The following is a 27,950-nucleotide window of genomic DNA, read 5'->3' as shown; positions in this document are numbered from 1 at the left end:
ATTAACGTATGAACATTGTAGTTAGATTGTCCCCGCTGCGTTGCCGTACTGCGGCTTTGCCAGAGCCAACTACCGCCGCTCGTCTCTTTCCTCTCCTCGATGAATTTCGCTCGTTTGATGTAAAGGTAAACATGTCTGTAACGGGAGGTGGTACGAGAGGGTTTTATTTCAACACAGTCCTGTCGCTGGCCCGCTCTTTAGCCGTCCACCGCCCCGCACCGGTCGAAAAGGTGAGGAAAGAGAGCCGAGCGAGCTCCAAACTACACATTTATATTAATTGGCTAAAGTAACGATAAGCAACAGGGTTGTTGAGGGTGTAGCAGCTCCGCTTCCGCACAGGCGGTGGCTTATTTTTGATCACTGACGTGACAGCAAAGGTTACATATGGCAGGTGTATGTGCTTTAATAGCTATGAATCACTTTAACTGGGTCTTCCCTACATTATTTCCCTCGTAATAGAAGAGAGAGCAATGCAGAAGAAAGTGGCGTCGCTGCTTGCGTTACTGCACCAGTCAGGCTCGATCAGCACTGCAGTCAAACAGGTTTACACGGTGAAGAGCTAGAGATGAGAGAGAGGTCACAGTTTTATCTGTTCAGTAGATGGTTACTAACCTGTTTCAAGGAGGATCATGATCTAAATTAGACGACTTCTTTTACATGTGGATCAGTTATCCAAAAAAAGACTTGTGCTGCGCAAAGTAATGTTTGGTAGAGTCAAATAACATATAAGGGAATTCTCTGTCGCTAGTATTGATATTTTATGCAGCATATGGGTTTTAAATATCCAGATAACGCGTGTTTTAAGGGGAATAGTTAGCTACTGTGAGCTAGAGGGAGATGATTGTTTTGCACTATAGCAAATATCATACATGCCTGTATCATGATACCATTGATATAGTAGGCAGCAACATAATAGTTTATGGTTCCCACTTCTGATTGTAAGCAACAGTAAACTTTATTGATTGCCAAGAGGGACATAAAGTTTTACAGCAGCACAAGAGACAGCAAAGCTATAAACAGAATATAGACAAATAGAAAAAAAATACATAAAAATGATAAAAGAAAAGAAAAAAATCAAAGTAAGAAAGCGATATACAGTAAGAGCCCCAGACCAGTGTGCAGAAACTATTAAATGAATTGCCAACTATTTTGATAACTGATTAATCATTTTGGGTCTTTTTTTAAGGAAAAAATGTCCAAATTTACTGGTTCCAGCCTCTCAAATAAGAATATTTTATGGTTTCTTTAGTCTTCTATGCTAGTAAACTGAATATCTTTGGGTTGTGGACTGTTGAGACAAAAGAGGACATTTGAGGCTGTCATCTTGGGCTTTGGGAAACAGGATTGACATTTTTCACTATTTTCTGACATTTTGTTGACCAACCAACTAATAGAGTAATCAAGATAATAATTGACAGATTAATCGTTAACATACGGAACAACTACAATGAAATAGGATCTGTCAAAGATAAAAGGCCTACTTGGTGCTTATCATTAGCTTGGGCAGTCTGGTTTCCATCACATGTTTATATCAAAACCTTTTTTTTTTAAGAAATGATATCCTTGTGATCTTTAAGGTCCAGAAGCTACAATGTATGTGTCCACTGGAGGCCCGTGGTGTGTTCACTCTAGATGTGCGTCGCAGAGATGCAGTTATAGCCCTGGCTGTTTTTCTGGTGGAGTCTGGCTTACAGGTGGGTTGTGGTCAGTAAAAAGTTGAGCTATTGAGCCTTTTTTTACAGAGTGGCTGAATTTCATCATTACTTTAAACATCATATCTGTAAACTGCCCTAGCAGGTAATGGATAACAGGGTACAATTAAAGCTACAATCTATAGAAGTAATTACAAAGAGATTCAATAACCTGATATATTTAGATTTTATTAGTACCTTTATATCATTACTATTGCTCCGCTTTTGCTACCAGCCTCTCACAGTACTACGCATATATCACCGCAATAAGCTTATTCCCATAATCTGATTAAACTGGCGATTAGACATGCAGCTGGACACGTAAGCCTCTAACCTCATCACACTTACACACGCTCTGGAAAGCTTCCCCGCCGTCTAATTATGTAGAGATGACTGCCTCACTTTTCATTAAAGTATTGTTTGATATATTTTCTTTGATTCAGATTTGATTCAGTGTTGGAATAAAAATGCCTCACATTTATGATTAATGTGTGTGAGTGCTTGTTAGACAAACAAAGTGCAGTTGTTTGTGGTGTGTAATGATTTGTTTTACACTGGCAGCACAAAGAAACACTTGTTCCCTACTTGCTGAGCCTATTGAGAGGGCTACCACGGGTCCAATGGATCGAAGAGAGCTTGGGAAAGAAAGGAAAGGGTAAGAACAATCCTCTTACAGTTAGTTCGATAATGCCCCTGTTAAAGTGCTTATACTTGCTAAATGAATGTTTGTAGTCATTGTTATTTTTTATTTTCAATAATGTCTCAAGACATGATGAGGTGAGTCAAGATATCAAGTCATAAAATGCCATTAAACCAGTTTCCACTTGTTAAGACATTGATTTTATTGACCAGATATGACATTAAATCATACTGTGAAATACAGTTTGTTAGTTCCGATATTAATACTCAGTTGTATTTGGGTTTGAATGTATTTTAATTTTTTGATGAATATATTTGCCTTTCTTTTTCTTACTGCATTCTTTTATGAGATTATATTGTCTGTGTTTTGTGTCTCCTCAGAGTCTCTGCCGGTTGCAGAAAACTTCAGCTTCTGTTTAGTGACTCTTTTGGCAGATGTAGCTCAGAGGGACCCAGACTCCAGACAAGAGGTCAGTTTAAGAAGTGGTGATAATACACTATAAGGTTTACTGTAGGTTTTATTGCAGTCAAGTGCTTGATTGACTGTTTATTGTGTTTCCACTCTAGATCTTGAACACTATAATGGAAGTCATGCAGGCCTTGCAAGAGATGTGCCAAACACCTGATAATCATGACAAAGGTATACACACACACACACACACACACACACACACACACACACACACACACACACACACACACACACATCAAAATGCAAAATCTTATTCCTTCAGAATGGAGGCCCTCACAGACACTCTCTCGCCTCTAGTCTATCTGTGCAGGTACATTGTGCCCAGTCTGCTCGGCTTGACTCGAGCATTTGGCCGCTACAGCAACACAGATGAAGCCCTGTTGTCCAAGTTGTTCCCCAAAGATTCCCCCCAGGCCCGCTGCGTCACAGAGGAAACCGAGGGAGTGCGGCGCAGATCCTTCAATGACTTCCGCTCCATCCTGCCTTCCTCACTGCTGACAGTGTGCCAGAGTGACACTCTGCGCAGACGCACCGGGACCAACCTGGATTCTTCTGCACAGGTGTGTGTATGTGTGTGTTGTGATGGAACTAGTTGGACTCAAAAAATGGTATTTAGCACTTTTAGAACAGCTAAATGTGGTTGCAGGAGTTTAAAAATGATCTTGCATGCTTTTTCTTTTCTATAATGTGAGAGCAAATTTTTGATGACTTTGTTTTGGTTAATTAGAAGTTAAAATGTGCTCTGTCGTAGGCCTGTACAGATTCAGGAGGCCACTCACCCTGCTCTCCTACAACCCCTGGCCCACATTACTTTGAAGGTAAAACACAAGAAAAACACACGCTGCTTTGATTAAATCTGCCGGTGGAAACCTACATTCCACCAATTCATCATCATCTTATCATTTCCAGCTATCAGCGTTATGTAATAACTGAACATGCATATTGCTTATCTGCACTTGCCTGTGTGGCTTGTCAGTGATATTTATTGGGGTACATCAAGTATATTTCTCACATGCTGTTAACTCACACTAAACTATTCAGTAATGCACAAGGTTTCTGGTTAACATTGGGATTTTAATTTGGGTGAAACTTTTGTAGCTTGGTAACACATACAGCATATCCAGTGTTTACCCCATTGCCTTCATCACCTCTCTCTATAGTTTGGATGGACATCATATCTAAATATGAATGCACAGTTTAGTCTGTGCTAAGGCTTGTTTGTGCTTTGTGACGTGAGAGTTCAAATCTATGGCATACCAGAACAATAGTGCAGTTAAATCAATATTATAGATCATATTTCTAACCCTATGTCTATTATACTTCCTGCTCCCACTTGTCAAATACACTGTTATACCTTGTTCTAATTACTGTACACTCATGTTACCATGCAAATGACAACTGCTTTCTCACGCTAGCAGTGTTTTTAGTAAAAGTCCATCCATCTGTTTTCCTGCTTTCATATTGATTCAGACACCATTGTTCAAAGGGTTAGCGGAGCAGCTATATAGTTGTGTTAGCCAAATATAGATTTACATGACATCAGATTGAGATATTTCTAGCTCAGCTTCAGTTGACTTTCATAGGAAAAAAAACCCAGCTCCTCTCAACTGTGATCATCAGTTTTTGGTGTCAGAATCAAAGAGTTTCTTTTACTTGAGTCACCATTCTGCATTCTGATGATCAACATCATCATTATAGAGACAGATGTTAATTTCTGCATTATTTCTGAATCAGTAATCCCATATCCTTATTTTAAATATTCCATATTTTTCCAACTTTCCTCATGTCTCTTATGTCATATGGTCCTTTTCATTTCAGGTGCCTACCTCCCAGACAGCAGCTCAGTGGACCCTGACTACTATTTCTCCACAGTTAGCTCCAGTTTCTCAATGTCTCCTCTCTTCATGGGAGCAGGAGAAAATGAGGTGGAAGTGCCTGTTGATCAGCTCCGACAGCTCCTCAGCATGGTACAGTGGCCTGTTACATGTTAACCACAACATTGATACTGACATAATACATTTGCCGCATTCTGTATCTTTACCCATGTTTACCTGTGTTCTGTCCATATTCAGGTGAAGAAGTTTGTTTCGGACTCATTTTTGAAAGCACTCGATGCCACAATGACTGAACTTATAGAGGTAACTATAAAACCACTGTCTGTACAACAAAACATATACATTGTTGAAAGTAAAATCAGTGTGAAGTTAAGTAATCTTCTTTGTCATTGTCTCTCCTGTTTGTTAAGTCTAATCCTGGAATCAACCTCTATTACAAAACCTTCAGTGACCCTCTGTATGTGTGTGTGTTCAAAATGCTGCGGGACACACTGTACTACATGAAAGGTAAAGCATGATAAATGTCTTAATTGTTCTGTATTAATTGGTGTATTTTGTAGTCCATTAAATAAACTACATTCTCAAATTTACATATTGTCCTCCTATATCTCAGCCTTGCAGCCGGCTTTTGTGCGGGAAGTGCATGACTTTGTACTGGAGCAGTTTAGCAGCAGTCAATCAGAGCTGCAGAGGGTACTTCATGACACAGGGGGGTTGCCGGGGGAACAGAGTCCCCTCAAGCTTCGTTGCCAAGCCAACGCTGCCTGCGTGGACCTCATGGTGTGGGCTGTCAAAGATGAGCAAGGTAATCAATTGTAGCAGAGAGTGAGCAGAGCAGTGTGTTCAGATGTCATAACCAGAGAGATACTGTATGTGTTTATTTGTACTGGCTGTATTCATTTTCCTTCCTGATGTCTTATTTTTTTTTCAGGAGCTGAGAATTTGTGCACAAAACTGTCAGAAAAGCTGCAGTCAAAAACCTCTAGTAAAGTCATCATCGCCCACATGCCCCTGCTCATCTGTTGCCTACAGGTATATAACACTATAAGGTAGAAAGAGCACTAAGATACTGACCCCAAATTTCAGAAAAATGTCTCATAAGGTTCTATTTTGTGTAAAAAAATTACTTCAGGAAAAGTAAAGGTATCATGATGATTAACATTTTCTCTGTCTGTGCCTCAGGGTCTGGGCCGTCTGTGTGAGAGGTTTCCAGTGGTGGCTCACTCTGCCACGACCTCTCTCAGGGATTTCCTGGTGGTTCCCTCCCCTGTTCTTATAAAACTCTACAAGTATCACAGCCAGTACAGCACAGGTAGGGGTACCATACTTACTTCACATCCACCACTTGACTGAGACATTATCAGGTGTTAATCAGCTTGCGTGAAATAATAAATGATCAATGATAAATAATCACTTGAAAAAGCTGAATGGAAATAATAAGAATGAATTTGAAGACTAAATCCACAGAAAGCATAATCACAATGTGACTATTTTATCCTGGAAAATTGAATTTGTCTACAATATGTCCAGCTGGGATTTAGCACGGCAGTGCAGAACAAATGATTTGATGGCTGATGATCCAGTGACAAATTACAAGTGTTGTTGTCACAACCATCTCTCATCCACTATTGATCTGCACATAGTGTTCATTGACAAGAAGCTACACATACAGACAATCGGAAATGCAATTTGGGTTACTGTTTTTTTTCCGTGTTGTAGTCCACAGAGTACTGCTTCTCCATAGGTCAGCTGCTAATTCATTAGATTGTAAAAGATAACATGCTCTTTAGATTTGGCACTACAATCAACATTTTTCTTTTCTGCGCAGAATCATATTTTGTGATATTTTTAAAAATGTTATTTAACTTCATATAACCCTCTCATTAATGTTTCTCTCTGTGTTGTTATCGCTTTTTAAGGCGCAGGTGAAATCAGGATCAATGTAACCAATGAGCATTCTCAGTCCACCTTCAATCTTCTGTCAAATAGGAAAGACCAGCCTTCCATGTATGAGCAGCTCAGAGACATTTCCATTGACAACATCTGCAGGTCAGACGCAAACACCTGGCACAGCTTTGATTAAAGAATATGATTATTATGTTTCATTTTTCATAGCTGAATGTGTCTTTTCTCTCTCTAGATGTCTGAAAGCTGGTCTGACCATGGACCAGGTGATAGTGGAGGCTTTTCTGGCTAGTCTATCCAACCGTCTTTACATTTCACAGGAGAACGACAAGTAAGCAAAGTTTCTGATTGAAAAAAGCCGCACTGTGGTTTTTAATCAAACTGAATATATTCAGATCTTTTAACATTAATGATCCCCCCGTTTTTCTGCCAGGGAAGCACTTCTAATCCCAGATCACACCATCCGAGCGCTGGGCCACATTGCAGTGGCTCTGAGAGACACTCCTAAAGTCATGGAGCACATCCTACAAATCCTTCAGCAGAAGTTCTGCCAGCCTACATCACAGCTGGATGTACTCATCATAGACCAGCTTGGCTGCATGGTTATTTCAGGAAATGTGAGTTCAAAGTCAAAGTGATACAACATTTAGTGCATCTTGCTTCCAGTATTTGACATTACACACAAAAGTGTAAACCATTAGGGTATTAGTTTGGATTGGTGGGATTGTTCAAACATCTCTGATATACAGAAATTGTGTTACTGTTGCTTAAATAGAAGCAAAGTAACCCTTTTTTACCCGTGGGTCTGACACGCTGTTGTTACTGGAGACCTGCTGGCAGCTGTTTATTTGTCCTTGCTGCTCTGTTGTTTACATGCTCAGTAAAATGTGCATTAAGAGTAGGTTTCAGTATTCCAGTAAACACCCCGTTTGACAGTAATGGGGTGTTTGAGACAGCTGGTGTTCCTAAGTGCAATCAGTTATAATTAACAAAGCACAGGAAATGGATCCAACCTTTATATAACAGATAAAGATCACAAATGCCTCAATTGTTCCAGATACAGATCTTGCATAGCGGCTCATGTTATCCCTAATAATGGGATTTTTGTTTTGGAAATTATTTTATAAAATTAAAGTTAAATGTTGTGTCTATGTAAATAATTTAGTATGTATCTAAGTAAGTATAATACGACACTGAAGATTGGCTTCAGTGTCGAAAAATACATATTTTTCAATTATTAAGATTTAAAGCCAGTGGTGCTTTAACAGTTTTAACCATCTATGTGTCTGTCTGTCTGTCCTGTAGCAATACATCTATCAGGAGGTCTGGAACCTGTTCCAGCAGATCAGTGTGAAGGCCAGTTCAGTGGTCTACTCAGCTACCAAAGACTACAGAGATCATGGCTACAGGTCAGCGTCTGCTCGCAAAAGAAAATGTGGTTTGGAGAATGTTAATAATTGTTGCAGCAGAAGACGACTTGTAGTAATGTACATTCCCCTGATCTGTGTTACATTGGTGTTCTCTATCATATTTGATTAAAAAAAAAATAGCTACAGTATATAGGTCTTGTCAGTCTTGTGCATGTATGTATGTCTGTGTTGAGTATTGCTTTAGTTTAACTGTTCCCATCATGTATGCTGCCTTTCCTCTCAAGGCACTGCTCTCTGGCAGTGATAAATGCCCTGGCCAACATTGCAGCCAACCTGCAGGGGGAGCAGCTTGTGGATGAACTGATGGTGAACCTTTTAGAGCTGTTTGTCCAACTGGGCCTGGAAGGAAAGAGAGCCAGTGAGAGGGCCTCAGATAAGGGACCAGCGCTGAAGGTACGTGCTTGAATACAGAAACATCTAAACACAACAGGAAGTTGATAACAGCAACGTAATTGCTCCTTATCTCCCGTAGGCATCAAGTAGTGCTGGAAATCTCGGAGTCCTCATTCCAGTGATTGCTGTGGTGAGTATGTGATGACTATGCAAATTGTTACCCCTTTTGAAACAATGCCTATTAATTTGCTACACAAATTTGTGTTAAAATACCAATATAGAGCACAGTTGAATGATCTACGTGAGTATTTGAGGTCTTACTGACGAATCCAAACTGTTAGTTAGCATTTAACTCAATGAACAAATATTTACCCTGTCGGCTGCAGTGCAAACATTTGTGGCACCAGTTCACTGTTGAATGTCTTCAATCTGTCACTGTAATTTTTCATAAAATTGTCACTCATTATCGTTGTAGCATGTAGTAAAAGTCTCACAAAACTGTTAACAAATTAGTAGTATTGAGATAGTAATAGTTCATGTAGTATAACAATTTCAACTTCTTTTCCCACAGACATTGCACAGAAATGGTTTTCTATTGTATAGTAGTGTTATATATTATTTTATTATCCCCTTTCTTGTGTTCAATTCATTATTCCATAGTTTTTCTGCAATAACTACAGCAATAAAGCTATGACACTTATGTAATGTCTCACATGTCTCCACCAACATCATTGCAAGAGATAAAACATTGACAGATGATAACAAGCATTCAGTGAGTCACTGAGACAAACTCATAATACTGACTAAATCTTCTGAACAGGCTGAACGTTCAGTCACAGATAACATACAGATAAAAAGTGCTCATTACTTGATGTTACATTTTCTTTTTGTTATAGTGAAAGTAATTGAATATTAAAAATATTCAGCAGTTAGAAGCAGTAGTGTTTCTCAGGTACATTGAAACTCACTGAGCATGGAATTTGTAGGGAATAGTTCAACTTTTAGCGGGAGCTTTTAGTCAAGTTTAGCTCTGTGAAGGATTGACCACACGACCCATGAACACAAGGCAATCTGTGCGGTGCTCGTAGATGAGGAAGAGAAAGGGATGGTCCACGGTGAAGCGTATCTGAGAGGAGAGAGGCATGAAGCCCACCTGGGTCAGAGCAGCAGCCTCAGTCCCTTCTTCATTCACAGTAATGGTTCCCTGGTGCTTCAGCTGGGGAGGGAGATCAGTGGGAGTCATTTTGAAGTACTTTGTAAGGATTATTGTTTGCAGAAAGCTGTTGATAAGGTGTACAGGGGACAGTCTGAGTCACCTGCGCTTCTATCATGTTTTGACCTTACCTTTTAGAATCAGTTTGGTTTGTGTATTTCTGAAATCATGGCTGATTTTAGCTTACTTACCCAGTTCATGGCAATCTTTTCAGAGGTCATTCCAGTGAAGTCTCCGTTCTCCTGAAACAAGTCAGTGAGGCCCATCTCCTTCAAATTGTCAATCAAGTCATAGTTCTGCTCCAGTTTAAAGCGAGGTAACACCACCTCACGGGTCCTGAGGGGGAGGCATAGAAAAGCAGTCCCTAAATTGACATTTCCTCATGGTATAGCTTTTAAATCTCCACAAAGTCTAAGCACTTTCACCTACATTGTTAATCATAGTGGAGCTTCCATCTAAAAAGTTCATTGCATGTTATTGTGTACAGTACAATTTCTCAGCTATTGATTGTAGTTTGTTGGGAGAACAATGCTGACCTGTTTGTCATGTTTTTGAGCCACTTGTTGACAACAGTGGGGGAGATGTCCTGTTCCAAGGTCCTCATGCCAGTGATCTTCCTAGGCAAGGCAATGAGCATGCTGATGTTTCCTGAATAAGGGAGCTGTAAACATGATAGTTGACACCATTATTATGCAGTTCATTTAATCTGTTAATTGATCAGTATGTATTCTTAACAAGAACTTCTCATTGAATAGACTTTTCACTATAAATATATAGTCGACCATCTGGATTTCCAATCTAGACCCCAAGTTAAAATTTCAAATCAGTGTTTGGCCACCCACCTGTAGGATGTCACACTCTAGTTCATGGTCAGCAGCAGCCAGGTAGTTCCCTTTGTTGGTCATCATTGGCACACGAACATTTGTCTTTTCGTTAACACGAAAGTTGCGATAGTGAGTCTGTTCTTTGGGAAACTTCTGCTCCCACGTACCTGTTATACAAACAAACAAGGTCAAAGACTCATATGTGTATTATGATGATTCAATTAACCAAACAAAGCAGACAGTTGTGCTGCAGTTTTACTGTTTAATGCAAAGTCTTGACTATATTTTCATTCACCTTTGAAGTACAGGTAGTTGAGCAGCATCAGCACCATATTTGGGTCCACACTCTTCAGTGGTTCCCTGATCAGTCCTTTTGTCAGCTTTAGGATGCGACGGTTAGCCTTGTCCAGAAAGGCAGGCTCACTGAAGTCCACTGACTGCGGCTCTGCAAAGTAATAAGCCTTTGTCTCTGCACGGAAAGTATCCTTTACCGAGACATCCTTCTTTACATAGACATCATTTACGGAGCGCAGCGTGTAACCAAAGTTCCTCCTGAAGAGCCTGTGTGTCAACTTCCTGAAGAGCTTGTGCACTGTTGTGTTGTCATAGTGACTGCTTGCATTGACAAATTCAGCGAATCCCAGGACTTTGTAGATCTGATCATGGGTTCCAGATCCTGCCCCTAAAGACATCATCCCCATAGCGATTGAGATCCCGGCAGGTGCAAGCAGGATGTTGTCAGTCTGGTTGACGCTGTTTCGAAGACTTCGATAGAGGTTAAAACCAAAAACGGCATTGACAATGTTGAGGCGCTGGAGGCGAGACCGACCACTGAACAGCCGTAGGAGTCTGGCACGGCGAATCTTTGGGTCAGAGGGTTCGGCAAAGATGTCAATGTCTGGGGCTGGTGTGGCAATCTCATCTATCTCATCCCCTTCACTGAAAAATCATCCAGATTCATCATCCAGTTAGTCAAACGAAGAATCACTCTAAATTTGCTTTGGTATTTAGTTTTAAAGCAAGTCAGGCTCAAATGTTAAGAACTGTCTCTGTTCAGCCTAATCTATGCAGACATTTTTATTTCACTGCTTCATACAACAAGTTCTTTTCTCAAAATGAATTTTTATATATAATCCATTAGAAGGTACATTTAATACTCACAGGTAGTCATCACTGCCTGCAGCCAGGATCTTATCAAAATCAATGTAATCTTCATCATCAAAGCCATCAAAAACCAGGTCATTAGTGACAGTGTTTTCTTTGTGGAACTCCAAGGGCATAGCCTCTATATCCACTGCCCCTCCTGGTTCATAGTTTCTGGGGTCCGGTTTAGGGTCACTAAAGTGTGTGCTGATTTCTTTAATCCCAGCCAGAGATGGACTGACCAGCAGAAGAGCCACAGAGATGACTGTAATCACCCACATCCTTAAGGCTGGGGCAGGGGGAATGAACATTTAGGATGGCTTAATTAATGTTCTGATCAACATTTAGTATATTTGATTGAGTTACATTTTAGTGAATAGCGTTTTTACAAGTATTGTAAAAGTATGTTCACTGGCTAAGAATGAAAAACATTTTTAGGTAAAAAAAAAACTCCCTTCATAGCAGTATCATGTCAAAATGTCTTACCTTTACTGTGTGCTGGCAGGAAGTGCTGTGTGAGAGCAAAGAATTGAATACAAAACTGAACTTTGACGTGGTCTCCTCCTGAACAAATAGACCAGATCAAACAGACCAAAAATGCTGTGACTGACTAAAATTTTTAACTCTTCACAATTCAGCTTATTTGTTAAGAATATTTAATATGACTTATTAAAAACCTAGTTATCTGGTAAGAGATTTTTGAAGTTTTTTTTTTGTTATATGTATATTGTATTTTAAGGTTAAATGTGAAGATTCGTCATCTATTTCATGAAATTTCCATTCCTTTTCCTTCCTTACCACTGCTTCAGAATCACATTTAACAGAATGGGATCATTTGTATATTGCAACATTAGTTGCTCTACATTTTTCACCTTTTCTATGTCCATCTCTGTAATTCACAGTTGACCAGACGACTTCCACCAATCAAAGAGGCCAAGCCTCGCCTCCAGAAGCTGTTCCGAGACTTCTGGTTGTACTCTGTGGTCATGGGTTTTGCTGTAGAAGGATCAGGTGAGATGAACAGCTATGTTAAATGTTTAGTGTAAAGAAACAAAGAGTTTCTGGGCTTGACATAAAATTAGAGGGGGCTGATATTTAAAGGAACACTCCCTGAGTTTGCAAAATAGTCTCGCCATATTCCAAGATTTCCTACCACTTTTAATGTTTTGAAACTCAACTGTGAATTGTGTTGATTGAACAGCCACTGCCTTAATTTGTAAGTCATAGATCATATATCCTTGTTTGCCCAGGCTATTGTTTATAGTTTAAAGAAGTTGTTGTGACAATGTGGCAAATTTTAAGTAATAATGGCAATTTATTTTATGCCATAAGGGGAAGAAGAAATATGTTATTGATGTGCAAAAAAAGTTTGTTTCCATCATTGGTATTGACCCAAAAAACATCCTAAAGAACGGCTGTGAACAGGCCTAAATGATTAATTAGGGACCGAGCCCAAAAGGCAGAGGACTACTGTAAAACAGTAGTCCTCGCCCTACTGTTTGCCCTATTGTTTTTCGTCTTTCTTTCTTTCTTTCTTTCTTTCTTTCTTTCTTTCTTTCTTTCTTTATTATAACGCCACTTAAACCCTAAATTTGACCCTCTAAACATGCTCAAAAACTCACCACATTTGGCACGCACATCAGGTCTGGTGAAAAATTTGATAAAATGTAAAAATTAACCCCTAAAGTGCCAAAATGTGCTCTCTAGCGCCACCTATGTAACTAAAATGGCCTCCACGGCCCGTAGGAATGTTGTAGAGAGATCAAACCAAAACTCAATTATTCGTCTCATCAAGACCTAGAAATCCTATCTTGACACCCCTGACCTAAATCCAACAGGAAATCTGCAATTATGCTTTCAAAATAAGACTTTGCCCCAATTTTGGCCCCCGAACAAACGCTATCTCCTCTGAGGGCGTTAATGGTATCTGCTTCAAACTTAAATAGGTGACTTATGACACTATGCTGAAAAAAAGTTGTGAAAAACTTTGTAATAACTCGAACGGTTTGGATTTAAAAGCCTCACACCTTACAATGTAAAACAATGGGGAGGCAATCTATGGGCATGAACTTTGTGTCTTTGTGGCTTCTGATGTCTAAACTAAAAGTCTCACCACTTTCAAACCTGTATCAATGGATTCGCCACAAAATTTCTTACTAAAAAATGATTTTTAATGTTAGATTTGGCCAAAGTCATGGGATTTATGAGGATATTTCACAAGAAGTTTTCTCTAAAATCCTGCTCTCCAACTGCTACTGGTGATGTCACTCCCTCAGTGCTGTGAAACATTCCGCAATACACACTCATTATAAAATCACAGGAGGAGCAAGAAAAGACTTTAAAACTCTAATATCTCAAAAACAATAAAAGATAGAAAAAACATGTAAATTCAAGATTTGTAGGTCAAAGTCCCGTGACTCATTTAAAGTTCAAATGTAGTCTGTATCTAAAACTATGTGGAGGCAGTAAATGTTCAAAAAGGTGTGGGATCGTTCACACTCTCCATTCAAATATGAGTATTTTTCTGTGTCCAGCTGCAGTTACTTATTGTCTCTACACACCCGACAGTACACATTTCAATCAAACTTTCAAAATAAAAGCACACCACACTTGTAAGAAATATCCCTCATTTTTAAAAAGCAAAATGATCTGATCCCGACGTGCCAGAGTGCGAGGTCCCGACCAATGCTGCATTTCTGGATCTACATTTTGTCCTTTCAGGGCTCTGGCCGGAGGAGTGGTATGAAGGTGTTTGTGAGATTGCCACCACGTCTCCTCTTCTCACCTTCCCCAGTGGAGAACCCCTTCGCTCCGAACTGCAGTACAACTCTGCTCTGAAAAATGACACAGTCACACCGGTAGTGTTCAAAATCAGGTTATTAGAGGACACACTTGCATAGAGATGCACTGGGATTAATGTTTAAATTTCTGTCCTCCAGGCCGAGTTGAGTGAGTTGCGGGCAACCATCAGCAATCTCCTCGACCCACCCCCTGAAGGATCTGCCCTCATTAACAAGCTCGACTTTGCCATGTCCACGTACCTGCTCTCAGTCTACAGATTAGAATACATGAGGTCAGCTCCATTAGACTTACAAGTTCAGCTTTCTTAATATGAGACCAACTTATGAAACTTATAATATTTCTCTTTACTCTTGCACTCTTTTAGGATGCTACGATCCAATGATCCTGACAGGTTCCAGGTCATGTTTCGATACTTTGAAGACAAAGCTATCCAGAAAGACAAATCTGGTGAGTGCTTTATACCTGTACACCTCTGGCTCGCCCTGTGTGTAATTCATTTTCTCTAATTCCCTTTTTTGTTTTCTCAGGCATGATGCAGTGTATTATTTGTGTCGGAGATAAGGTGTTTGACGTCTTCCTCCAGATGATGGCCGAGAAGGTAGGTGTCACTGCAGGCTAATGAGCCATAGATTGAGCTTATTTTAACATCCGCTCTGCATGGTTTCTTTTGATGTTTTGGATGATAGCAAAGCACTTCAAAATGCTTGTTGTCTGTAGGTGTAATTCTTCAGGATCAGTCATTAACAATCAATACATATTTTTTATTTATTTAGCCAAAGACCAAAGAGCATGAGGAGGAATTGGAGCGACATGCCCAGTTCTTATTGATCAACTTTAACCACACCCACAAGAGGATCCGCAGAGTGGCAGACAAATACCTTTCTGGTTTGGCTGAGACGTGAGTGATTATCCTTTCCTCTATGTCTAAGCACTTTTAGCATTTCACATATGAATTACATTTTTTTTTTTTTAATGTCCCACCGCTTTTACCAGATTCCCCCATCTGCTTTGGAGTGGACGTGTGTTGAAGACCATGTTGGACATCTTGCAGACACTCTCTCTGTCGCTAAGTGCTGTAAGTATCAGTTGACAGCTGGTATAAACAACGCTGCACTTGTTTTTGGTTTGAATCCTCATCATGAACAAGAACATATAAGTGGGGGAAATTAAAACATTAAGAATTTTCTCCTCTGGTGCAGATTTTAATAATTAATTAATCATCATTGATTATTAATAAGCATAACCTTAGCACACGCTTTTTGTGGTGGAACAAAAGCAGAGTTGTAACCACGTCTGCTTGAAGTGATAGTTGGAAAACCCAAAAGAAGTGTTTAAATAAGAGCTACTTTAAGCTTCAGTTGCAATAAATTTCTTTTCCACTTATTCAGGACATCCACAAGGATCAGCCATACTATGACATTCCAGACACTCCCTACAGGATCACTGTTCCTGACACATATGAGGCCCGAGAGGTGAGTTTGACTGTTATTACACAAATGACCACTAGAGGGTAGCACAGGTTTGGTTTTCAAGATAGTAGTGGTCTCTCAATTGCCCCGTCTTATTTCTTTTTGGATTGTTTAATTATCCTGAGTGGTGGATAGTTATGTGATGTTTTTATGTAACATGATCTGTTTAATTTTCCCTTTACATACAGTATGTACCAATAGAATATTATAAGGAGGAGTTGGCCTCATCTTAGCATTTTGTGTATACAATTAATTGGTATTCTGTATGTCATGATCACTGCTTTACCCTGATTTCCTTATCTCCTATTAGAGCATAGTGAAAGACTTTGCTGCTCGTTGTGGTGAAATCCTGAAAGAAGCAATGAAATGGGCCCCTTCAGTCACAAAGTCTCACTTACAGGTCAGTTTCTTTACCTTTATGTTGCCTCAAAGATTAAGTTAAAGGAGTACAATTAATTCTAGCTACTGCTTCTCTTTAAGATTTTACTGATAGTAAAACTAAGAAAAGTCATCAAGGGTATTCCTGAAAGTTGAGATACTCAAATGCTAAGCTCCAAAACTCCAACACTTGACTTTGGTCATGTCTTTGTATTTTAAGTAATGCCATCTCGGCTACAGCACTCATGGAAATAGTAACCTGAGATTCCCAAATTAGTTTATTATAGAATATATTTTCTAAGGGAAAATATTGTTTGCTGACTACAGGGGATATTTGTCATCTTTATTGTTTTATTTCTACTTCCCTTTTCCCCCTTTCTCTTTTTCTGTCCATCCTTTCATCTTATCTGTTGTGTGTTGTGCAGGAGTACTTGAACAAGCATCAGAACTGGGTGTCGGGACTCTCTCAGCACACAGGCCTGGCCATGGCCACAGAGAGCATACTGCACTTCGCAGGCTACAACAGACAGAGTACCACACTAGGCGTGAGTCACACAGACACATGCCGGTCATGCATGTCTGCACACAAACCCATTTCTGATCACTGCAGTATTGTTGTCCTGTAAATCTTAGATTCCCTAGCCAAATTAAATTCTGCTAAATTCAGATGAAATTAAATGACATGTCCTAAATGAATTCTGAGGTCACATACCAATCACATTTTTAACTTAAAGTATTTAAAGACTGCAAAACAAACCTTAGTCTGTCATCTCAGCAATGCTGTATTGTTTGAAACATTGTGGAGACACATCAAAGATTTAAGTAGATTTTTGTGAGGTAAGTGCAGCTACTTTTCAGACCACTGAGAATGTCTCAAGAAGTGACAGATGTCTTATTGAGAAATCAAGAAGTTCACAAGTGATGCGGCACTTGAAAATACAGCAAACTTTAAAATCCCAATTGGCTACCTACTGTTGGCCTCACAGTCTTGTTGATTTGATGCTTATTAACATTCGTCCAACATTAATGGCTTTTTAACATAACAGCAAATGTACCATTTAGTTGCTTTGTCCAAGCATTTGCAGTTTTGTTAACAATCAGCAGAAGTGTTTTGTATCCTTTGTGCATATATATTTGTTTTATTATGTGTTTCAAACCGTCTGCATTTTATAGCTCTGTAAACTCTGTGTGTCTAGTTACTGTACTTTTATGTCCATGTGTGCATGCTTACTAGTCTGTGTGACATTATTTTGCTTTCTATGCATTTTATGTGTTCCTGGGCTTACATTCTGCTATATCTGTCTTTTCATTTGCTTCATTTGTTGTATTTTGTCTTTATTAAACTGCACCGAACTACCTACCTGGTTGCTTGGCTGGTTTACGGATTTGCTGGTTACCTGGTTACTTACCTGCAATGGACGGGTGGGTTGGTTGGCTGGTTGCCCATTTGGCTTACTGGTTATGCTGGTGCTCTCCTCCAACACATGGCCAACCGTAGGCTGCTTTCCCTCAGGTTGGTCTGAATACTGAATACAGAGAGACAGGGCTCAGGCATGATAGTATTTACCAGAAGTGTTATAGTGCAGCCACGTATCTTACCTGCCTGGCTTGTGACTATGTGGCCCTAAGTGGCCCCTAAACTGTGTTTTTCACTAGACCACCCAGCTGACAGAGAGACCAGCATGTGTGAAGAAGGACTACTCCAACTTCATGGCATCTCTCAACTTGCGCAACCGGTACACTGGAGAGGTAAAATCTGTTCTTAAATATCAATATGATCTCTTAAGGAAAACAGTTTTGCCTGTTTCTCACAAGCGGGCAACTCTGCCAGAAGCTATGGATTTAAGCTTTTAAAAACTAACTAACTTGACTTGTATTGGATACTATGATTAAAGGATTAGCAATACTAAATCAAACAATAGTAGTAGCAAAAGTATTTTGTGTTCTGCATATGATTTTAACCTATTTATCGTTGTGATGTTTAGGTGGCTGGTATGATTCAGTTCTCCGAAGCAACCCACAGCCAGTCAGACCTCAATAAGCTGATGATCCATCAGATGACCAGCGCTCTGGAAAGAAAAGACCCAGAGGGCTTCACCCAGGCCATGTTCAAGATGGCAGCCCTTCTTATAACCACCAAAAGTGAGTACCTCTGCTTCATTCAGATATTAAGAGGAGCTGTAAAACTGATAATCCTTTTGCCTCTATTTAATTAATCATTTATCTATTTGTTGATCTTTCAGACTGTGACCCTCAGCTCCTGCACCATCTGTGCTGGTCTCCTCTGAAGATGTTTACAGAACACGGTATGGAAACTGCTATCGCCTGCTGGGAGTGGCTTCTGGCTGCGCACAACGGGGTTGAAGTGCCAGTATGTATCACTTTTCATAATATCCAATGAATGGTTTGTGTAATGAAGGAAGTATCTTGGTCACAAACTTAGTATAGAGTGCATGATGCATAAATCAAATGTGTATTCTCATCTTCTCTTTTCTCTCTGCCTAGTTCATGCGTGAGATGGCAGGAGCTTGGCAGATGACAGTAGAGCTGAAGATGGGTTTGTTTTCTGAGGCTAAAGTAGAGACTGGCCCTCTGGCTGTCTCAGAGGAGAGCCAGCCTGCACCCTGTGCACCTGACGTCATCCCTCACTTCCTCTGGATAGAGGTCAGTTTACCATTTTAATGACTTTCAGTCTGAATTTCTGTCAAAATGGTTGTAAATGTTGCTCATAAAATAAAGGTTAGTGAATTCTTGTCAGCAAAAAGGTTTGAAAGCTATCATTTGTCTTGATCTCCATTTCTTTCTTCTTTTTGTTGTCTTCCAGTTTCTGGTGCAGAGATTTGAGATAGCCAAGTACAGCAGTGCTGATCAGGTGGAGATTTTCACCACTATTCTGCAGAGGTCTTTGTCTCTGAATGTCGGAGGAGCCAAAAGCAACTTAAACACACACGTTGCTGCCATAGGACCAAGATTTAGGTGCCATGTTTAATTTTTTCAACAGACAAGTGGTTGAATCTTAAATTCTATATTAATGAGCTGTGAAAAATACTCAATCCTAAACTCTAATCTGTCTTTATTCCAGACTGCTGACTCTCGGTCTGACTCTTCTGCATGCTGATGTTGTGACAAATGCCACCATCAGAAATGTACTGCGAGAGAAGATCTATTCTACGGCATTTGACTACTTCACGTAGGAATAATTCAGATCTGTGTTGTTGGGGGGGAAAAAAAGGAAAACTCACTTTCAGTTTGAAGTTTAAAACTGTCTCTCTTTTTCTGTCCTCTGACGTTTTGCCAACTCTCTTTTTCTGTAGTGTCAGTCCCAAATTTCCCACTCAGACAGATAAGAGGCTGAGAGAAGACATCAGTATAATGATCAAGTTCTATGCCAGCCTGCAGTCTGACAAGAAGTATCTGGCTGCCAATCAGCTGGTTCCTCCAGGTACAGCATTGAAGCATTGGCTTTTTAAGTTTAAGAAGGTTGTCAAAATGCAGCCCAGAATGCCTTCAAAAAGCTTCTTTGTAAAGATAAAGGAAATATCTTCCATCTATAACTCAGAGAGGCCATGTTGACCTTTTCCAGAATTAAGTTTTTATCTGATTTGTCCCTGTGTAGATCCCCAAGACATGTCAGTGAACAGCCTGTCTGTAGTGGCAGTGACAGACAGCCGAAGCAGTCTTGATGCAGCAGTGGGCCAGAGACAGCAGGTGGCTCAGGGATGGATTAACACCTACCCTCTGTCCTCTGGGATGTCCACCATATCCAAGAAATCAGGTAAAGCACACACAGCATGTCAAACTTGCTATGCTGGAACACACCATGTGCTGTCAACACAGTCACATTGAAACCTATCCATAGATAAAATGTATCTATTTTAGATAAATTTATCTTGCTAATATATTTCTCTTGTGTTGTTTCAGGACTGTCTAAAAAAAGCAACAGAGGCTCTCAGCTGCACAAGTACTACATGAAACGGCGGACTCTTTTACTGGCTTTACTGGTATTTACAACAGTTTATATTCACAAATATGTGATAGTAATGAAAAATTAAACCGGTCACCTTTTTGGGGAATTAATATGGTCCTGTTTCCTGTATGTGTCTCTAGGCCAGCGAGATCGAGCGGTTGACAATATGGTACAACCCCTTATCAACTCAAGAGCTTGCCATCGCTACTGAACAGTCGGTGGAGACCAGCATTGCTAACTGGAGGTCCAAGTACATCAGTCTGACAGAAAAGCAGTGGAAGGACAACGTGAACCTGGCGTGGAGCATAGCGCCTTACCTCGCACTGCAGCTGCCTGCCAGGTACACAGAGGCTGAACTGTCATGTTAGTCAATTTGAGACCAGATTCACAGAAAACATTCTCCCTAGAGATAATGCAGGCAACCATTAGGCCAATAAGATGCGGCATGCATTACATCCCAAGTTTCATTAAAGTCAATCACTAGTGTTGCAGACTTTGTACTTCAGATTTTTAACTTTGAGCCTCTAATCTCAGTGTCTCAGACAAGACAAATTATTATTATAAAGTTTTTAAAAGCTGAAATCCAGAACTTTCTTCACATTGTTGACCTCTATGGTAGCAAGAACTTATTGAATGATGTTCAAACTATAACAAAGATGGCAGAGCATTCACAATTGCACTTGTGATATCATCTCACGCCACTAATGTGTGTGAACAGCTCTAGTATCTGTCAGAGAAAGAATATCTTCAATCAACCAGTTGACATATTATTTTACCCTGCACAATTCATTGTGCAAAATATATTTACCGTTACAAGGTCTTTACACAGACTATGACTTGGTTACATGATTCATGTTTAGTGATTTTGTTGTGCAAACACAATATGGACATGAACACATACTATACATGCACATTTATGACAAGTGCAGTTTTTCTGAACAGATGAGTAAGTCGTTCATTAGGAATGCACCTATTCAGCTTATTTTTTTGCTTTTCAGGTTTAAAAACACAGAAGCTATTGTGTCAGAGGTGACTCGCCTAGTGAGAATGGATCCGGCTGCTGTGTGTGACGTTCCTGAAGCAGTCAAGGTGAGATTCTCCATCTGCCAGACAGCTTTTCCTTGTCTCTGCCATCCTGTTGGTCTCACTCATATTAGTCTTATTCTATAGTATTTGGAACAGTTAATCTGCAATTTTGGTTAAAGGGTCACATTTAATATTGAATATGTATTCAGCCATTACAATATGCTTTAGATTATTAGATTATTACATTTTCCTCATGCAGTTTCAGCAGAATAGACTTGAATTTAGCATCTTTTGAAGGTACATTGAGTGCCATTGATTGTCTTTGACTTTCAGCAGTTAAGAAAATCTCACTTGAGTTTTAAGTCATTTGTTCTTTGGCTTTTGAAGTTGCCATGATGCATTTCTGTTAAGTTGCAACAAAAGTTTAAGAGAAGAAAGTTGAATAAACTTTTTGTTAGTTGCTTAGTGTAATGAGAGTATAGTGTCACTTTAGAAATTATGGTGTTATTGAAGTAATCTTTCTCTCCCTCCAGCTTTCTGTTGTCTTCTTCGTTTATTTCTACCTGATTGAACTCTTAATGAGCCCTGTTCATGTCTAAAGAAGAAGCAGGGGAGGCAGAGCACAGCCTTCCCTAAGGGCCTTCGTGACTTAGCGGATGATCATCCTTGACATCTTGTAGTTGTTTATTCCAGTCACTTTAGTAAACACAGCTTTCTCTGGAGGCTAGTTAGCACAATGTCAGGTATAGGGTCATAACCTTGCGTCAGATTGTTGTCATATTTAATACGGAAATGTGGATCCTGTGATACATGCTGCACATACATATTTTCTATCCATGTATTGATACAAATATCAGCTTAATTGGTTCATTTTCCATCATGTTTCTGATTTCTTTCTTTTTTTTTTCTTGTTTCGTCTTCAGTTCCTGGTGACGTGGCACACAATTGATGCTGACTCTCCAGAGCTGAGTCATATCCTGTGCTGGGCCCCAGCAGATCCACCAACTGGGCTATCCTATTTCTCCTCCATGTACCCTCCTCACCCTCTCACAGCTCAGTATGGGGTCAAAGTGCTGCGCTCCTTTCCTCCGGTACAGATATATAGCAAAAATATACACAATCAGCTGTTGCAATTGTTGTGGTTTTATTTTTGTGTTTTATGGAGTGAAATCTGTGTTATTATCTCAGGTGACACATCCACCGCTGCCAGATAAAATTTAGCTGAAACCTGCCCAAATAGTACACTAATATGTCAAATTCTGTAGCATTAACTACAACTTTGATTTTTACTCATGATAACAAGTGCTATCAGATAGTCAAATTTGACGAAACTGTTTCTGATTAGCCCAAGTGATGCCTTTTTTCTTCCCAGTAAAATATTTTCTTCCTCTGTTTCTAGGACGCCATTTTGTTTTACATTCCTCAAATCGTCCAAGCGCTTCGTTATGACAAGGTAAATATGAGATCTTTTTGAGTTGGCATGCTTTCCTAAAGCCCGGATATCTTCAGATCATTTACTTATCACAACTTTGCCTGTCTTTCTTTTTCTGTTACATCCTGGTGCAGATGGGTTATGTGAGAGAGTACATCCTGTGGGCCGCTCAAAAGTCTCAGCTGCTTGCCCACCAGTTCATCTGGAACATGAAGACCAACATATACCTGGATGAGGAGGGAAACCAGAAAGACCGTGAGATATTCCAGTCTCAAAAAATCTTTCTGTCACACACACATCCACATATGCACATAAATATAAATAACTGTGATCTTCTCTCTCCCTGCAGCTGACATAGGAGAGCTGTTGGAACAGATGGTGGAGGAAATCACTGGTTCTCTATCTGGGCCAGCCAAGGACTTCTACCAGCGAGAATTTGACTTCTTCAACAAGATCACCAATGTGTCGGCCATTATCAAGTATGAACATATTTTTTTATAAGGAACCATGTTGTAGGCCAAACTCCTCCTGTATTGTCTTGTAATTCCTTCAACATATAACGTAATTTTTCTTGATTTATTTTGCTTTTTGTTCTTCTAATTTTTCTCTCTGCTTCTCTTAATTCTTCTGCTTTTTTCACTTTCACATTGTCATCTATATCATATGTTTCTTGACTATGCTCCTCACTTAACAGATTCCTGAAGTTGTTATATAATAAAATCATAAACTTTGGGGTACATCGAAAGAAAAGAGAAGAATTTGTGAAGGTGAAACTTTGACAAAGGCCTTAGAGAAGCCCTACAGTCGAACTTTTCTGTTTTTTGGATGTCATACTTAATAACACTACCCCCTAGATAATCTTCTTGTTTATGAAGTGATCAGCTTTCTCCTGGGTTTAGATGTTTTGTTCTTTTTCCTGTCTTGAACCACTAGTGATCTACTCCCAAAATACCTTTCTTGTTAATTTATTTGGTCAATGTCTCTCTGATTATTCACTGGTCTGGAAGATATTGTATGTTGTGATTTGTCTCCCTCTGCCGCTGAGTTACCTATTCACCAGTGGCTAACACTAGAAGCTGACAAAATCCCACTCTGCCCTCATTAGGGCAATAATTGCAACTATCCAGGGGCTAGCCAGAAACTTCTACTGTCCCCTGGCGTCCATTCTCCATTACTCTCTACCCCAGTGACTCCCCTCTGTGAATAACAGCAGAGCCCAACTGTCACTTGTGTTCTGGTGTCATTCAGTCATTGAGATACTCATGCTTGCTATTCTCAGCTAAGTCTGTAATAGAGGTGTGGAAACTCTGTGTGTTTTGTTTGTCTTCATCAGACCTTTTCCCAAAGGGGAGGAGAGGAAGAGGGCCTGCCTGGAAGCCATGTCACAAATCAAAGTCCAACCTGGCTGTTATCTTCCCAGTAACCCAGAGGCCATAGTTTTAGATATTGACTACAAATCTGGGACCCCAATGCAAAGGTGAACCTCAAAACTGACTTCTATTATACTCTTAACAGTTACCAGAATTCACAAAGAAACATGACAGTTTCACTGAACCTTTTTTCGTACATCTGTTTAGTGCTGCCAAAGCACCTTACCTGGCCAAATTCAAAGTTAGAAGATGTGGAGTCAGTGAGCTGGAAAAAGAAGGTACTGTCAATGTTAACAGTACCTAAAGTAGATATTGCACTTCTTAATTTTGTGCACAAACGAACAACGTATCATGACATCTTCCCCCTTAGGTCTGCGGTGTCGCTCAGATTCAGTGGATGAAGGTAAAAGCGAAGAGGAGGCCAAGAGAATCTGCTGGCAGGCGGCCATCTTTAAAGTTGGAGACGACTGCAGACAGGTCTCAATTTTACACCACTCACCTTTCACTTACCACACTGCAATGTCAGCCTTTAACATTTTTTCTGGCTTTTATTTAATTTCTTCTTCTCTTTCTTTACTATTTTGGTCCTTTGTGTTCAGGACATGCTGGCGCTTCAGATCATCAGCCTGTTTAAGAACATCTTCCAGCTGGTGGGCCTGGATCTCTACGTGTTTCCTTACAGGGTGGTGGCCACAGCTCCTGGTGTAAGTTCATTTAAAAATGCTCCTGACAAGAATTAATCTCTTATTTCCTGACATGAACTATTGGTTATCCAAAACAAATGTTCCATTAATATGATGAAACCACAAGTCTAACTTTCCCCTGTCATCAAACCGCTTCTTATTCCTCCTTTTCCTGATGTTTGTTCACAGTGTGGAGTGATCGAGTGCATCCCGGACTGCAAGTCTCGTGACCAGCTGGGGCGGCAGACAGACTTCGGCATGTATGATTATTTCAGGAACCAGTATGGAGATGAATCCACACTTGCGTTCCAGAAGGTAAATACCATATCTCCCCACCTCATAGCAACTTTTACAGTCATTTGTCAATCACACACATCAGTAAAATGGCACATTGCTCACTGCTTACATATAGTGACAGTTTAATCTGACGTTCCTTCCAACACTCTTCTTGTCTCCTTCCAGGCCCGCTACAACTTCATCCGCAGCATGGCAGCTTACAGCTTGTTGCTCTTCCTGCTGCAGATAAAAGACAGACACAACGGCAACATCATGCTGGACAGTCAGGGCCACCTCATTCACATCGGTGTGTATTTGGGTTAACTTTGTTTAAAGCCACTATGTATGAACTATGTATGTATGTAGAATTTTTAGTTATTATAGTATTTATCAAAATATTATTATAAGATTTTGAAAAATCTGGATGAAAAGTGGTGCTGTCTGTTTAGTTTTCTCCCTGATCCCTTCTTTCCTTCCTTCTTTTTTATACTACCACTGGGGGGCGCTTAAGTTGTACGTTTGTGGATTCCATACATACTGGCTTTAAGTTTACTGTATATGTATGTGTGTGTGTGTGTGTGTGTGTGTGTGTGTGTGAACGTGTACAAGACTAAATCTCTTTTCCCCTCCTTCCTGCAAGTTCTTGAACATAACAACAAAACCATTTTCAAAACGGTTCCTATACACACAACTGCATCACCACAGAATACTATAATAATGCAAAAACATAAATCATAACTTGGTAAAAGTAAAAGAAGACATGTTGTTCACTGTAACTGATTACCAATCTCAAACAAGTTTCAAGTCTGTGTGAGCAGACTTTCATACTTAATTAACTCTTATTTCATTAGAAACCAATGGCTGCATGGAAGGGAGGAAAATGTGTTTTTAAATTTTAAAACTTGTAGTTTGCCTTTGGAACATTTTGGAGAATTATTATATTTATAAAACTTTATGACCCAAGCTTTTATTATGTATTGCTCTGTGGAAACGGGGAATACAAAAAATGGACGTACAACAATTTAACTGACAGCTCTTTGGCACATATGTGGAATCTTCAGCAGCCCTTTCAGATGACTATTTGTACTGACAATGCTAGACATTACTCATCCTTACACTCTGACCCTATATTAGACCATTTACAAAAAGTTATTGTCTCTGTGTGTGTGTCCATGTGTATATGACTGTTTTCCAGACTTTGGGTTCATGTTTGAAAGTTCTCCTGGCGGGAACCTCGGCTGGGAGCCAGACATCAAACTAACCGATGAGATGGTGATGATCATGGGTGGCAAAATGGAGGCGACACCCTTCAAGTGGTTCATGGAGATGTGTGTGAGGGGATACCTGGCTGTCAGGTGAGTATGTGGCAGTGCTAAAGCAAGTGCACATTGATGACAGCTAACATGTTAGACTAAGGCAAGTTCCTCTGGTGAATTAGGCCCTACATGGATGGAGTGGTCTCCTTAGTGAACCTCATGCTGGACACCGGTCTCCCCTGCTTCAGAGGACAGACCATCAAATTGCTCAAGTGAGTCAGGCGTGCGGATAAGTCTGCGTCTGTGTGCCGATGTGAATGCGATCAGGCAGTTTTAATGTAATTTCCTGTTGTTGCTCACACCTAGGCAGCGATTCAACCCAGGTTTGAGTGAGAAAGAGGCAGCTTCCTTCATCATCAAAGTCATCCAGAACTGCTTCCTCAGCAACAGGTCAGAACAAAAGAACCTAAACAGTTTCTATATTCATATTATTAATATTGATTTCCAGAAAGTATCACTCACATTTGTCGAATTTCTTTTTTGTTTTGTTTTTGTTTTACAGGAGTAGAACCTACGACATGATCCAGTATTACCAAAATCAGATCCCGTATTAAACGTTTGTGCCTAAGCATGTGCATATTGACTGGTAGATGGCATATATGTGTGTGTGTATGTGTGTGTGTGTGTGTGTGTGTGTGTGTGTGCGTTAGTATGTGTGTGTGTGTGTGCCTTTGTTAATGTTCAACACTGAAGATTGTGGCTCATCGTTGCAGCTGATTGTTGGATGTTGTCCTTTGTGTTTGCTTTAGCTTCTTGTTTCCTCCCAAATCATTTATTTTCTTTTTAGTTATATATTTCTTTATTTATTATGTTCCGTTGAAATCAATGTTGTTATTAATTATTAATATTTTACTATTGCACTAGCATCTTGACTTCTGTGCACTTAGGGAAAAAAAAACTCTTGATAATCTGCACGTTCAGTAAATACTTTATCAGAGTTTGTGCCAATTTTAAATGATTTGTAACATTCGTGAATGTGAACTCTTAATGCTGTTGATTTTAGATGGGGTTTGAAAAGTAATCGGTTACTCAAGTAGCTGATGTAGACCGGTTTCAGTTCTGACCAGTGTGGCCTATTCTGTCACCTCGTACTTGACTGTACTACTGTGCTTCTCTTTTTAATGGACCAGTCAGAGTTCTTTGATCTGTGGCATGGTAATCGTCTTGTATTTAACAGTGAGGACTGACTGTATAGACATGGGTTACACTGTCTGTATTTTTGGGTTTCCATATTTGCAGTTTCCACAGGAGAGGTGATGCACCGGGGCTGTGTTTTGTACATTTAGCATTGCCAAAGGGGGAGGGAGGATAATGCACATAAATCAAACTTTTCTATTGTTTTTGGATGGAGGTGAGACACAGTTTGAATGTTGGATGGTTGCATGAAGTTATGTGTTAACTACCATGTAGCCTGTGTCCAATGTGGCTTTTGGTGAAAATTATTTTAGTAATCCAAAAGTGCTGTGCCCCATGTCCATATGGTTAGCTTAAGCCTTTATGTAATGTTACTGAATGTAAAGATTTTGCCTCTATTTGTATATTTATATCCATGACCCATTTTCTGTCTCCTTTTCTATCTTCATGCCTTTTGAATGAGAACGCATAAGATAAGAAATCAAATAAACATCTATTAACTATTAACTTAAAGAAACTGTCTTATTTTTGCTGTTGGTGTTTCATTAAAGGTCCCTTCCAGACATGTTGGAAGATGTATGAAAAATGCTCCGCTTGGAATAATAAAATGTG

At 39.8% G+C, this 27,950-nt stretch overlaps 2 protein-coding genes across 3 annotated transcripts; one reads left to right on the top strand and one right to left on the bottom strand.

The window, feature by feature from the left end:
- On the top strand, positions 1 to 27,950 carry pi4kab (phosphatidylinositol 4-kinase, catalytic, alpha b). 2 transcript variants are annotated; one of them, XM_042420870.1, is made up of 55 exons: positions 1 to 230; positions 1,578 to 1,694; positions 2,253 to 2,346; positions 2,712 to 2,800; positions 2,898 to 2,970; positions 3,100 to 3,362; positions 3,554 to 3,620; positions 4,621 to 4,769; positions 4,875 to 4,940; positions 5,048 to 5,144; positions 5,251 to 5,442; positions 5,569 to 5,669; positions 5,820 to 5,949; positions 6,557 to 6,686; positions 6,778 to 6,873; positions 6,976 to 7,159; positions 7,848 to 7,951; positions 8,197 to 8,365; positions 8,445 to 8,495; positions 12,388 to 12,496; positions 14,207 to 14,343; positions 14,425 to 14,558; positions 14,652 to 14,734; positions 14,815 to 14,885; positions 15,061 to 15,185; positions 15,281 to 15,362; positions 15,676 to 15,759; positions 16,067 to 16,156; positions 16,560 to 16,679; positions 17,633 to 17,647; positions 17,791 to 17,883; positions 18,120 to 18,276; positions 18,378 to 18,505; positions 18,640 to 18,798; positions 18,959 to 19,110; positions 19,217 to 19,324; positions 19,449 to 19,576; positions 19,751 to 19,909; positions 20,056 to 20,135; positions 20,242 to 20,441; positions 21,100 to 21,190; positions 22,051 to 22,218; positions 22,527 to 22,580; positions 22,694 to 22,814; positions 22,909 to 23,038; positions 23,893 to 24,036; positions 24,137 to 24,207; positions 24,300 to 24,406; positions 24,529 to 24,633; positions 24,802 to 24,927; positions 25,075 to 25,195; positions 26,084 to 26,243; positions 26,327 to 26,416; positions 26,511 to 26,594; positions 26,707 to 27,950. In XM_042420870.1, exons 1-55 carry the CDS (start codon positions 9 to 11, stop codon positions 26,756 to 26,758), a joined length of 6,432 nt encoding a protein of 2,143 aa, XP_042276804.1. In that variant the 5' UTR covers positions 1 to 8; the 3' UTR covers positions 26,759 to 27,950. The 2 variants fall into 2 exon arrangements, with proteins under 2 accessions (XP_042276804.1, XP_042276805.1); XM_042420871.1 differs by lacking the exon at positions 17,633 to 17,647.
- On the bottom strand, positions 9,305 to 11,622 carry serpind1 (serpin peptidase inhibitor, clade D (heparin cofactor), member 1). The gene is made up of 7 exons (XM_042420872.1): positions 11,504 to 11,622; positions 11,387 to 11,391; positions 10,638 to 11,240; positions 10,361 to 10,509; positions 10,055 to 10,179; positions 9,710 to 9,854; positions 9,305 to 9,521 (listed from the first exon to the last, which is right to left on the bottom strand). Exons 1-7 carry the CDS (start codon positions 11,620 to 11,622, stop codon positions 9,330 to 9,332), a joined length of 1,338 nt encoding a protein of 445 aa, XP_042276806.1. The 3' UTR covers positions 9,305 to 9,329.

The sequence above is a fragment of the Thunnus maccoyii genome, chromosome 9 (genome assembly GCF_910596095.1).
Source record: "Thunnus maccoyii chromosome 9, fThuMac1.1, whole genome shotgun sequence".
Lineage (NCBI taxonomy): Eukaryota > Metazoa > Chordata > Actinopteri > Scombriformes > Scombridae > Thunnus > Thunnus maccoyii.
Note: the sequence above shows the minus strand (reverse complement) of the source record. Positions and strands in the feature narration are given on the sequence as shown.

Excerpts from the sequence above, each read along its gene's own strand:
- pi4kab (XM_042420870.1), top strand. The coding sequence starts at position 9 with ATGAACATTGTAGTTAGATTGTCCCCGCTGCGTTGCCGTACTGCGGCT. Across the intron at positions 2,971-3,099 it reads ACCTGATAATCATGACAAAG|TCTATCTGTGCAGGTACATT; the intron begins GTATACACACAC and ends TCTCGCCTCTAG. Across the intron at positions 8,496-12,387 it reads TCATTCCAGTGATTGCTGTG|TTGACCAGACGACTTCCACC; the intron begins GTGAGTATGTGA and ends TGTAATTCACAG.
- serpind1 (XM_042420872.1), bottom strand. The coding sequence starts at position 11,622 with ATGCCCTTGGAGTTCCACAAAGAAAACACTGTCACTAATGACCTGGTT. Across the intron at positions 10,510-10,637 it reads CAACTACCTGTACTTCAAAG|GTACGTGGGAGCAGAAGTTT; the intron begins GTGAATGAAAAT and ends TTTGTATAACAG. Across the intron at positions 9,522-9,709 it reads AAAAGATTGCCATGAACTGG|CTGAAGCACCAGGGAACCAT; the intron begins GTAAGTAAGCTA and ends CTCCCTCCCCAG.